Source organism: Amphiura filiformis, chromosome 5, assembly GCF_039555335.1.
Source record: "Amphiura filiformis chromosome 5, Afil_fr2py, whole genome shotgun sequence".
NCBI lineage: Eukaryota > Metazoa > Echinodermata > Ophiuroidea > Amphilepidida > Amphiuridae > Amphiura > Amphiura filiformis.
In genome coordinates, this window is record NC_092632.1 from 9,816,720 (window position 1) to 9,829,736 (window position 13,017).

At 35.2% G+C, this 13,017-nt stretch overlaps 1 protein-coding gene across 1 annotated transcript in view; it reads right to left on the bottom strand.

Annotated features, from left to right (window-relative positions):
- Positions 1 to 790: 790 nt before the first annotated feature.
- LOC140152589 (ribosome quality control complex subunit NEMF-like) overlaps positions 791 to 13,017 on the bottom strand; it is a 37,261-nt gene continuing 25,034 nt past the window's right edge. The window contains 14 exon segments of the mRNA XM_072174985.1: positions 791 to 1,007; positions 2,654 to 2,733; positions 3,830 to 3,873; positions 4,377 to 4,483; positions 5,965 to 6,012; positions 6,349 to 6,434; positions 6,869 to 7,097; positions 7,743 to 7,820; positions 8,415 to 8,456; positions 8,694 to 8,916; positions 9,641 to 9,669; positions 10,441 to 10,585; positions 10,874 to 11,069; positions 12,409 to 12,502. Coding sequence (XP_072031086.1) covers positions 930 to 1,007; positions 2,654 to 2,733; positions 3,830 to 3,873; positions 4,377 to 4,483; positions 5,965 to 6,012; positions 6,349 to 6,434; positions 6,869 to 7,097; positions 7,743 to 7,820; positions 8,415 to 8,456; positions 8,694 to 8,916; positions 9,641 to 9,669; positions 10,441 to 10,585; positions 10,874 to 11,069; positions 12,409 to 12,502 — 1,479 coding nt within the window. The 3' untranslated portion in view covers positions 791 to 929.

The window sequence follows — 13,017 nt, forward strand, 5'->3', positions numbered from 1 at the left end:
TTAAATATCGAAAATATCATTTTTAATTTGCCATAAAAAGAATTTAAATTTGTATTATATCGCAAATTTTAAAAAAATCAAAATTATTTGATATCAGAAGGACATTCCTTATAGTCAGGATTCGATTTGATGTGTCTGATGTGCTCTCATGTTCCACAAAAAAATACTGTGCAAACATTGCTATCCGAACCCTAATAGAGTCAATACGGTATATAATTTGATGTTTTGTGTGCATTTTCCTTTCTGGCACACACATGCAAAAATTACAATTTTTAATTAATTTGAAGGTAATGACTAATTAGGTTGCATACGGTATTTGATGATCTATAATTAACCATGGCTTTTTCCATACTGCCAAAGCCATAGTTAATCGCATAAGTAGGCAGTTGCAAAAGCAGACAAGCCTTGTGGTTTGAGAACCACCTTGTGGAATACACACTCACAGCTCTTATGAAAGGTTCATTAGGCACACATAATTGCAAAATATAAATGATACATGATTTGTAGTAAATCAAAAATAAATAATCTCTCTGATTTCTGATGAAGAGGTCACCATTACAAGAACACATATCAACCATCTTTAGTGGAATACCCCAGCAGTACAATATCTCCACCTGTAGCACTAGGGGTGTCACTAACTTTTATACATCATAGTGTTACAAGTCCCATTTACTTGCAATGTGTATCAATCTCCTTAGTGGAATGGAATTTGCGATCCATCGTAGCTTACAAACGATTTTGAAACTTGTGACGTGTCATAAATGTTAGTGAAAACACACCCCTGGTTAATACTCCACAGATAGAAAAATGCATGCCCATATGAATGTATCAACACATTTTGAATGACATATATGCAAATGTGATAAGGCTGGCATCCTCTATTAGTGAATCTGTTGCTTGGTTCTCACACTATCAGCTAGATACCATCTTCACCTCTTGTGCTTCTTCTGTAAGTTTGGTGCTGATACTTTGACTTTTCCTGGTAGGTTTCTTGATAAATCGTTATCCTGCATATAAAAACAATAAATCAAGCAATACTTAACAAAAAGTCGTCTATCATATCTTTGTATACGGTTTTCTCATAACTGGGGGAATCATGAGCAGTTCATCTATAGAGGCCCTGTATGAAATTATCGATTGGCTCCAAACAAAGGATTTGAGCCGGTGTCCTTCACCGTAGTTATGGCGGAGTGCAGTCCATTCAATCAAATGTTGTCATCAACCTATTTGATCGTAGAGCAGGGTTATGTGTGTGAGACGAACTGTCACGGTAGATTGCAATCATGCTTTTGTTGAATGCATTTGAGTAGTCCGCCATATTTACGGGATGATACGTCACATGCAAGGCCTCTATTGAAAGCCCCTAGCCCACATCACACCGGGGTAATATACAATCACCCATACCACTTAATCAGTATGTGAAGTGGCTTCCACCACTACCCATTTAATATAACAATTGTGCAAAATTGGTACAATATTAGCAATTTCAGTGTTGAAAATCTTGTTTTGCTAGAACCTGTGACTGTAATCTCAACCAATTTTAAAAGAAAACACAAAAATGTGAGTGATGTTTATTACGTATGCATGACTAAATTTTAAAACGGCATTAACACATGAAAAGTAGGCCTACAAACATATCGCTAATTTTCTCAAGTAGATGCAAAATGTGGAGTCATTTTTGTATAATTATGTTATACAAGACTAATTAAAATTTATTAAAAATGTACATAAAAAAGAGGAAACTTGACTTATTGGTTGGAAACATGACCTCTATTTTGCATGTAATGTCTGTGGAAAGCTACTTTATGGTAAAAACTTTTGTATCATGCATTGTTTCCTTAAAAGAATCGGGCGATAAGGTCATCTTAATTAAATCCTGAGTCACAAAGCTGCCATGCACATAGTCCTCTTTGAAAGTCAAGAAATTCATTTTTTTTAAAGGGCGAAAAATACACTCCTATTTGATTTGATTCATTCAGCATTAGGTTTTCAATTTCTCACAAGCTTTAAGATTCAGAATTTAATTAATTTGGTCTAACATCCTGGAGTGGCATACCGTATTGTGCTCCCACATACTATGAGACATGGGAATTTATCTTTCACTTTTGTAGTCCCCTCTTGGGCAGAACATGAAAACATAACAAATCAAGAGTAAAGGTATGTCTGAATTAATATCCAAAAAGTTCCCACGTTTTACTTGGCACATTTAGGAGTTATTTAGGGTTAAAAATATGTTTTTCGTGATTTTTTTCTATTTTTGCCCAAAAATATCAAATATTAAAATAGCTGTAACTTAAAAAATAAACTGAGTAGAAGTTTCATTTCTATTGTAGATGTTACATGTCACATGCATTTCCAACACTGGTGAATAAATATGTCACAGCACAACACTAAAATATAAAAAAATGGCAAAAATCACATTTTAACCCTAAATAACTCCTAAATGTGCCAAGTAAAATGTGGGAACTTTTTGGATATTAATTCAGACATATCTTTACTCTTGATTTGTTGTGTTTTCATGTTCTGCCCAAGAGGGGACTACAAAAGTGGAAAACCAAGGGCCGTAGAGATGCATGCCCTATATCACACAAGCTAATAAAGTTTGTATAATTGCATATTTGATCACATTTTGACTTCATATTTCATATCTTACCTTAACACTTTTAAACAGATCCTTTTCTCTGGATGTAGTTTCTTTTGTGTGCTGGAACATATTGATGGCTGTCTTTGCAGCTGCAAATGATAAAGTCAAAAACAACTTTCAGTTAAGTCAAAAACAACTTTCAGTTAAGTCAAAAACAACTTTCAGTTAAGTCAAAAACAACTTTCAGTTAAAAAACATGCAACAATGTGAAAGGTAAGCAATGCCACTGCAACACATTGTTTTACAATGGGAGACAGTTCACTGATTACAGGTCAAACTGAAACCGGTCAAACATTCATGATCACCCTAATGAAAGTTTGATTTATTCCAATTTTGCCCAGCTTTGAATAATAAAATAGGTATGTTCTGCATGTTTCTTCTTTTAGGATATATAGTTGGTTAGAGGAGTACAACCTGATCAATTGTGTTAATTCTGTGAAATTTTGATAATAGCACAAGCTCCTCAAGTGAGTGCAAACATGCCTAGTAGCAAGTAATTCCCTAGTCCACTGTAGTAGACCATTTTAATTTATCATCCCTCTAATCCCTCTGATCATGGAAAATCCACCAATGACCTGTTCTGATCCAACAGCTAGCTAACCATGGGAAAAATGGTCTACTATATTTAGAATATACAATGAACTATGCACTCTAATACTGGGTATGATACTACCTCCTTAAAAATGCAGCTTTGGTTGTTTATACACGCCCCTGTGGTTTATCATGTTTATGTTACCTGACCCAGATAGAGCTACCCAGTTGGACCATGTGAGTTGAGTGTACAGTGGGTGGGGTTAATGCATAAACATGTTTGCTTACCTATCTGTTATTGGTTAAGATTTACCACCCACATTGATTTTTACTTCATTAACATTCATCTCAGATTGGAGATGAAAGAGGTCGAGTCTATGTGTTAAGTAGGTCACACAGGTCATATTCAACTAGAGCAGTCCCTTTTTCTCTGGGCAGGGCAGTCACTGGGGATGTGTTGTGTTTTATGCATGGAATGGTATGAATTGTTTATCAAAAAGGGAATGCAGAGCAGTCTAGTAATTCCACTGCATTATATACCTTGGGTGTGTCCCTTGTAATAACAACCCATATTTGGGAGGGTGGCATAGTGGGCAGAGCACAGATCTTGAGGTCCCAGAATAAACTCCTATATTACAATTATTTTAACTTTACCTTTTCCTCTCCTGCCTGTACCGGGAGTTAACTTCACCTTGAACCTGAAGAAAAAGACCCATTAAATTGGCATTACAAATGAGATACAAAATGCCTTGCACATAAAATATTCATCATAAAGGCATTGGAAATTAGATACAAAATGCTTTACCCATAAAGTTTCCATAATATAGGCATTACAAATTAGATACAAAATGCTTTACACATAAAGTAGTTCAATGCAAATGCTAATTATCACCAACATAAAATTCTTCCATCTTTTGTTGTTGGTTGTTTGATTCTGGTTTATACCTTTAATGTATTTGAATGTATACAACTAAATATAAAAAGCAAAAGTACACACAAAACAAAAATTGTTCTGGTAGAACATGTCCAAAATTAATTTACAAGTAGTCGTGTGCGCGAGGATAGGTTTCACCACAGTTTGATAAGGTTGTTTTTCATATCATTTTTGACTATAACTGCTTAAGTTTTCATAAAAGATTAGTAGGTGACAGCATAATAAATATATTGTTACATTTATACATAGTAATTTTACAACACTTACTTGTAGTTTTGCATTGTTGGATATGGAGCACACACAGGTAAACCAAATAGTAGAAGGTCTTCCTCATGGGGACACCCACTTAATGCATCTAATATTGATATGCTTTCCTGTTAAATAAGGAATCAGAAGCAAATTAATAAACTTGACTGAAAAATAAACACATTACAATCACAAGAAAGCTACTGCTGTTTTTATTAGTAATGTTGACATTGTATTTATGCTGTTTTGGTCTGGTAATTTACCAATTTGATCCATATAAAAAATGCAAATAAAAAGCACAACTTAACATTGCCAAATACGAGGGTCAGCCAGTATGTTTTAAAGAGTTGACTTGTGACGTCATATGTGGATTGTTTTCATGGCATTTCTCAATGATTACAAAAACACTGTACCTTTGTCTTTCAAACAACACATGTAAAAATTATATCACACACATGATTATGTAACAGCATTAGCATAAAATCAATGGTCTAGAGTCACCTACTGAAATTGAGTCGTTTTTGTTCAGGGAAATAAGAGGCTGAAATGAGGTATTGTTGTATTTTTTACATTTTTTCGGGAATTAAAGTATGAAGAATGCTGCCTTTTGGAACAGTAATAGAACACAAACTACCAGTTAATTAAACCATGTTTGTTGGGCTGTAAAGGTTTTAGTTTATTTAAAATGCGTGGTCAAATATGTCTATTTTTGACAAAAACAAGGCTTTTCTTTCTATAAAAATCTTGATATTGCCAAAAATAGCAAACATGGAAATTTAAGTTTTTTTTGCCAGTTCTGTTGACTAATCTCCAAACATTAAAACGGGAGTCTCCCTAGAAAATATTTGAATCTGTGATTAAAATATAACTGTTATTCTACTATTGTTACATTTATACAAAAAGTAGTGGAACAGAGAGAGAGGCCATCGTTTGAATGAGAATTTTTCTGTTCATTTCAGGCTGAGATCATCCATAAAAAATTATATGAATATTAAAATTAAAATTTTCATAGCATTTTGTAATATTTTACATGGAATTTTGCAATTTTCGTGCATTTCCAGCATGTTGTATCGGTCATCCTACCTACGCATGCGCAGATTGTTGTTTGATTTGCACCAGTTATCATCGCACTGAGTACCAGCTCTCACACGTGACCAGTCATTTTATTTTAATCTGTTTCATTTTGGAGATAATTAATGTTTATGTGATCATTGAGAAATGCCATGAAAACAATCCACATATGACGTCACAAGTCAACTCTTAAAACATACTGACTGACCCTCGTAGGAATACACACCCTATTGAAGACATGACCTTAATTTTCCATACCACACATGGAGTATGAATTTCAAATGGAGTCACCCATTCAAATGGGGTACCTGAATAGGTGACTCCATTTGAAATCTATACTCCCTGTGTGTGAGATTATGGTCATGTCTTCCATAGAGGATGTATGGATATCAAAGGAATAGCCCAAAGACCTGTGGTGGCACTAGTAGCAATTATTTGAAAACTGGGGTGGGGAAAAGCATGGCCCACCTGTCAAAAAAGTGATTTCTGGAAAATCTATAAGTTGTTTAGTTGAAACTGTACATTTATAATTAGTTACCTTCATGAGTTGATTCTGTTCTTCAGACTCTTCTTGGTCAGACCCTTCCTGTAAACAAAACACACAAACTCAATCATATTGCAATGGATATGACAACAAAATATTGAAGAGTCACACATGTTTGCTCTGAGATGGTGTTTAAATTAAGAAAGAGGTTTACATCTGATAAACCTGAAGTATATTGTCTATGACAGTTTAGTTTCTCTCTTTGACTATCAAAACAACAAATATTAAAGCACACTTCAATTTTGATATCATCCACTCTTTTAAAAGGACCAGTACCTTGTCATATCATCCCTCACTCTAGGTTTAAATATTTGTTTAAATTCTAAGATCTAAAAGGATTGCCTAATTATGCACAAAGAGAGTCAAGCAAACCTGTACCTGTTCCTCTGCATCAGTGGGGTCCTGTTTCTTGTTTTTCCATGTGTGTTTCATGACAACAGGTTGTATAATGTCTCCAGATTCAACTGAATAATGAATAGAATGACATGATGTTAATAGGCTTGTGGCAAATTGTGTGAATTACAGAAGGAACATTATAATAGAATATAATTTCACTGGGCAAAGTTTTAAATCATGTCGGCTCATTCAAATTGCTGGCATACACATTTGTGCATTTAAAAGAAGTAAATGAAGTATAACAATTCAAAATGACTGGAGACCTGAATGCTACTATCCAATGCAGCACACAGGATAGGGCTCAAAGGCATCTTAACAGCATTGGGATATTCCAGTTGAAATCCATAGGAGATATATGGATTTCAACTGGAATAGCCCATTTCTTATCTACTGCATGTGAAAAGAAATCTACACTAGATGCAGGTTCATGGTGGTGTGAAGCATGCATTCATCCATGTTTACCAGTGATATACACCCCCACACACAAATCCATCCCACTTACCTTCATCTTTGACTTGTAATTCTCCCATTCCCTCCACTATGTTATCATCTTTCATGATGACCTTTACATCTGGCTTCTGACCTTTGAACCCTGCCCCCTTCTGCTTGCCACTCTGGGGTCTTTGTTTTTGATGCTGTAGTCTCTGTTGATACTGCTTCTCTTGTTTCTCTTGTTGTTTTTGCTTTTTACCTTTTTTACCCTTCTTGGTTTCTTTGGGGCCACCAGCTGACTGCAATTTAAATGAACACATCATCATCAGTGACAATACCATAGGAAACATGTGTTTTAGCCCTCACTTTCCCCAATCAAAATAAAAAATCAGACATTTTCACTGTGGGGAAAAACCCTAATGTCAGGCAAATTATAGACCTAAGTATATTAACTTCACCCACTCCGAGACAAAATCATGGTGCCGCCACTGTATATCATCATAACCTCTTATAATCAGCGTCAGAGATAAAAATACTAGTTTGTGTCTGACGTCACCTGTCATTCAAACTCAGAAACAATTTGTTTACAAATTGTCATGATAATTAAAATTTCTGAACAAGGCTGTAAAACAGCATGCCATATGGTTAATTTTGCACCTTCACACATACAAACTGTCTCAAAAGTTACATAGTACATTTTTCATCAAAGTTTCTTTGGTACTTTTTGCCAATGTAGCACATGCATTGGGTAAGTATGAAAGTGGACTTCTGATTGGCTAATTGATCATGTTGTGAAACATTTAGCACTTCATTTGCTGAACAAGGCGTGTAGCATCACATGATACTATCTCTTTACATTATAACGAGGCACCCACCTACACGAGTGCTGAAGAAACTTGCAAAGAACTGTAGATTTACTATTGGTAAACTTGCTAATAACTTACAGCCAGCAATTCCATTTTCAGCCTTCTTTCCTCCTCATCTTGATCTTTGTATTTTTGCTTGATCTTCTTTTGTTTGTGCTGCAAAGGGAAATCCATGTGTACAATGTTAGTGTTGTTTCTAAATGCACAACTTCATGACTTGTCCTTACATGACAACTTGGACATAAAATAAACATTGTTACTAATTGTTACTTTATTTGATATAGAATATATAGAGAAAGTGTAACATCTCATTGGTCAATGTACCTTTTCAGCAGCTGATTGGAAATCTTTGGAAATAAGTTCAAAAAGATGTCGCATGTGGTAAACAAAACACCACAACCAATCACACACTGGCAACAGTGGGTTTGATGTACATGTGATGTGGTATGATAGCTCACACCAATTATATACCCAGTTGCTCTATTTATCGCAGCATACTAAATGCGGTGTCTGCTGCGTGGTTGAATTTGTTCAAATTTGGCAGAAATTGATTAGTCGAATATGTTTTTATGGTCGCGCATGGTCTGCATTTTCCATAAAAATTCTCCTGAAAAGGTCTACTGAACCAACAGCTAAGTGTGATACTTTCCCTATCACTGCCTTTTATGGCAAATAAAATTTGTGTCATAAATTTTTATAGTTGGGCTTCATAACAACTTTCAATGTCAGAGTTACTATTATGCCTCCTACCTTTTGACCTCTTTTTAGTACGACTGATTCTTGAGGTACAGGCTGAAAAGAAACAAAAGATATTTCAATTACTGCAATTAAACAATACAAGTGCAACCCACTCAGTGTATATGCAAAGACCTGTATACAACTTGTCTAGTAGTATCACGTTTCAGTTCTGCAATTTAAGTCAACTTGAACTGGGGTTTCATCTCCTACCAACATGCTACAGAGTCACATAAAACCTGTTTAATGTCATGTGACCCAATGTCATCCTGATACAATTTTACACCAACTCACTTTGCTTTTTGAGTTGCTTGTTTCCTCTTCATCATCTTCCTCCCTGGTTTCTTCCTCCTCTCTGGTTTCTTCCTTCCCTTGTAATCTTTGTACAGCTTCATCATTATCACCATCAGTAGTCTCCTCCACATCTTGAGTTGCCATGCCAACCTCATCATCATCTTCGTCTTCATTAGCTTGATTATTTGGTTCTACTTGTCTTTGCCTTTTCTTCTTTAAGTCTCTATAACATTGATGGTGATAAGAAAAATGTAACACTGTTAAATGGGCACTTAGTGATCCACAGCCTCATCTCTACAACTTACTCCAAAAATGTTGAGATTTTTATAACATCAGAAACAAGGACTACATCGTGATTGTGTGCATAAGCTTTAGTGCAGATTTGGTTGTTTGACAAAGATATGATCCAATTTGTATTTGGGGCTGTCAACAACTGAAAATTACAACAGTGTGGCCTACATGTATGGGGCTTTGAAATACATGTAATTATGTGTAACTCACAAATTCAATGTCCAAATCAACTGAAAGCTTTTTACTTGAATATCTATTGTGCCATACCCTAAGAAGAGGATTCTAAAATCACAAAAGACCCTTTAATATGTTTTAGGATTTCTATTATGTTACTCTGAATTTGACAGGCCTAATCTGACTTCAAGCAAAATGACAATGTAATACAAAATCTATTAATAAGAATCCCAGCCAGTAAGAGGATTTACAACCAAAGCATTTTAGATGAAATTTTAGAATAGAGGTTGCTAACCCAACCATAATCCGAACACTAGTTAACTATATTCACTTACACCTAACCTCAGCCTAACCCTAAAACCTAACCTTCATCCAAATAATTTGGGGCATGGCAGTTCTATTCTTAAGTCTTTCGTCATTTTATTTAGCAAAGCATAAATCCTTCCACAAAAGACAAGTAAAGAGAAGAAAATAATTCTTACCTTCTCTGCTTGGCAGATAATTTGGGTTTCTGTAAAATGAAGAAAAAAAAAACATATTAATTAGTCCACGCAATCTGAAAGTGCTGCTAAATTTACCCCCTTTTTGTTTGATACAGCAGAAAAATGTTTTTTTTTATGTAAGACAAAAAAAGGTTCAATACAAGAGGAAATCAAATTTCAAAATACAGTAAATTCTATTCAATACTTAACATGAATGGATGGACAACAGTATACAGTATTTCTTTGTAAGGAAGTGATTAATAAACATGATTCTTGTGTCCCCAATTTTGGAAGTTGAATACAACCTATTATCCTAATAGTTGACAAGAATTCTGTAATCTCATTGGTCAAACACCACTTGGATCACCACTTAAAAATCCGTATTACCTTAGTACTCCTCATTAATATACAGGCAGGTAATATTTCCCATATTACCTACGTAATCCTAACATGCGCGAGTGTGCGTAACATAACTAAACCATGTGCAAACTTCACGCACGGTATGGCTACACCGTGGGTTGTGCTGTTATTAAAAAGCCAAGAAAGAAATTGGTCTACTTTTTTGTATTTCAAACTAATTTCATAATGCAAACAAGTCGGAAGGTAATAGAATCGAATAGAATTCATGTTAACTAAAGGATAAAATTCTCACAAAATACGGGAAAATATCTACGGTCTGGTGTACGGCACCAGACCGTAGACATTTTCCTGTATTTCGTGAACAAACAGGGGGTAACTAATAATGCCCCCTAACCTTTCCCATAACTCTACATTTCTTGCAACCCTCTTTCAATACTTACTTGCTCTTTTTGTTGTCCCAAGACAATTGGTTGGTCATCACCTAGAAACACTTTCACTTGCTGGTTTTCTGCTGCATCACCCTCAGCTGAATGCTGGCTGCTGCTACTAAGTTGACTGGAGCCACGGGAACGCTGAGGTTCATACCTTAAAGAAATAGATAATGTATCATCCAGTAAGGATAAATAGGGTATGATCTGACCTAATCTGGACTATGGTAATTTTGAAAATCAAGTTATTATGTCTATGATCATTCTATGAATTTGTTCAAATTGTTTTTAAAGATACTACCCTCAAAGAAAGGCTTATATCAGACATACACAGAGCATGCTAGCCTATCAAATCCAATCAGCAGCAGTGTCCTAATACAATATTGTAAAAACATAATGCATCATGAACAATGTATTTTAATAAATTTTCTGCAACATAACTCACTTATCTCCATGTATGTGTTGCAATTGTATAGTAGTATCAGGAAACAGACTTTCTTCTTCATCACTAGTACTCTTTTCACCTCCTTCTATATTCTCTTCTTTGAGTTCTTGAGGGCTGCTTTCACCTGACGCATCTTCTTTCATTGTAGTACTGGTGCCAGTATCTTCTTCAATATCTTCAACAATTACATCCATTTCTGGATCTGCAATGACATAACATTAAGATTAGTAAATTATGCATTCCATATAATGTGACCATCCAGCACAACTGAGCCCTGAAGTCGCCAATCATCATTTTTGAGATATTCAACCAAAATATTCTGCTTGAAATTAGCTTTAAAATTATGTATATCATGTCTATAGTACTTGACATTTAAGTAGTGAAAAATCAATAAAACAGTTTCCTATTGTTTATTGTTAAGTTCAATGGAGCATATCTCAATAGTGGCACTGGCGACATCCGGGCTCAGTTGTGGTGGATGGTCACATATGTGAAATGATCAAGGGGAATGAGTCTCATGTCGACCCTGATCATTGATAGGGGACTTCATGACCCACAGCTGCATCACCCAACATACTCGTAAAAAGATGAAATTTTTATGCCATCAGCAACCTAGGACTACATCATCATTGTGTGCGTAAGCTTTCTTGCAGATTCATTCATTTGACAAAGACATCATGAAATACCCCTTTAACAAGCAAATTGTGACGCAGTGACAAAATGTATTCAGTAAATTACAAATATTTTTCTTACTTTGTTTTTCCTCCTCCTCACTATCACTATCAGGTGGCAAGGATATTTCCTCATCTACCGAACCATCAACCTGAAAAATAAAAATATTTAAAAAAAGTAAACAAAATTTTTACAACATATTTTGGTGAGCCAATGTGTCTTGCAATATGAGACTTGAGACTACAGCTGCACTTCAAAAGCTTACAAGCTTAAAAGCCTAAGAGCTGAGACGATTTAATTATATTCATCTCAGCTAAGAGCAAAGGCACTATCAGTGCTATGCTGTGTCTGAAAATGTAACAAAGTCATCAAAAATAAATTTTTGCAAGTATAGATCTGCTATCCTGGGAAGTGATGAGATAAAATCAGACTTATATGGATAAAATATGACATGCAAGTCAATATTGGAAATGTTTGTATATACGGACACTTTCTTGTTCTTGAAAAATATAATTAATGAGAATCCAAGTAACTTATCCTTGGCCTAAATATTTATAAAAAAAACATTTTCTTTTAAAATTCCCCCTAATAAATGCCCCATCACTATTCCATAAATGCTGAAAATGCCACACAATACCCATTTTGAAACATGTGATTCCCAATTTCACGATATCCATTTGTGGGTCCATTGTTAACAACTGTGTTTACAGTATTTCCTCATTTTTTGTGGAGCACCGCAGCAATGTCAGTCAGTACTAGCAATGTTTTAATGGGAATTATCATTGTACAAAAAACTTCAATTAATGCCCCTCTTTTAGACTTTTGCAGGGATCAATCACTAATTGTATTTGTAAGAGTGCTACTCACAGTAGAGCTATCAGGCACAGATAACTCATCCTCCTCAGATGTCCTCACTTTACGTTCATCTTTATGCCTCCATACCGAAGATTCATCCAACTTGATCAAACAGAAAGAAATAAAAAGTAGCAAATTAGGTTAAATGGAAAATGAAATAGGTTAAATGGCAAATGAAATAGGTTCCAGGGATACAATTTGAGGGGGAATAAATTCTTGCAGAATCTTGTGTAGAGAACTGTGAGAATCCATGGTGATTCTTGGAAGCTTCTAAAGTCTACAGAGTAATCAAATTTGCAACAATACAAACTTGGGAATCTTGCACCTGATATAGGGGTAGTTCATTGGTAGATCTCCAGCGCGGTCATATTCGGAGTCTAATTTCACCCTTCTTAAGATGAGCACTCCTGGTGTAGTTCTCTCTTGGAAGATGACAAAATTGGAAAAAAATCACCTTGTTGCAGTCTAACTTATAAACAAACAAAATCAGCTTGTACTTAAGCCTATGAATAACAGTGCTTAAGCTACACTTGCAAGTGCCACACGGTTGCAACAGTCCACCCGGGGTGATGTAAGGCAGCAGGCCGGACTAGTGTATAGCTATGAAAAGTGTCTTT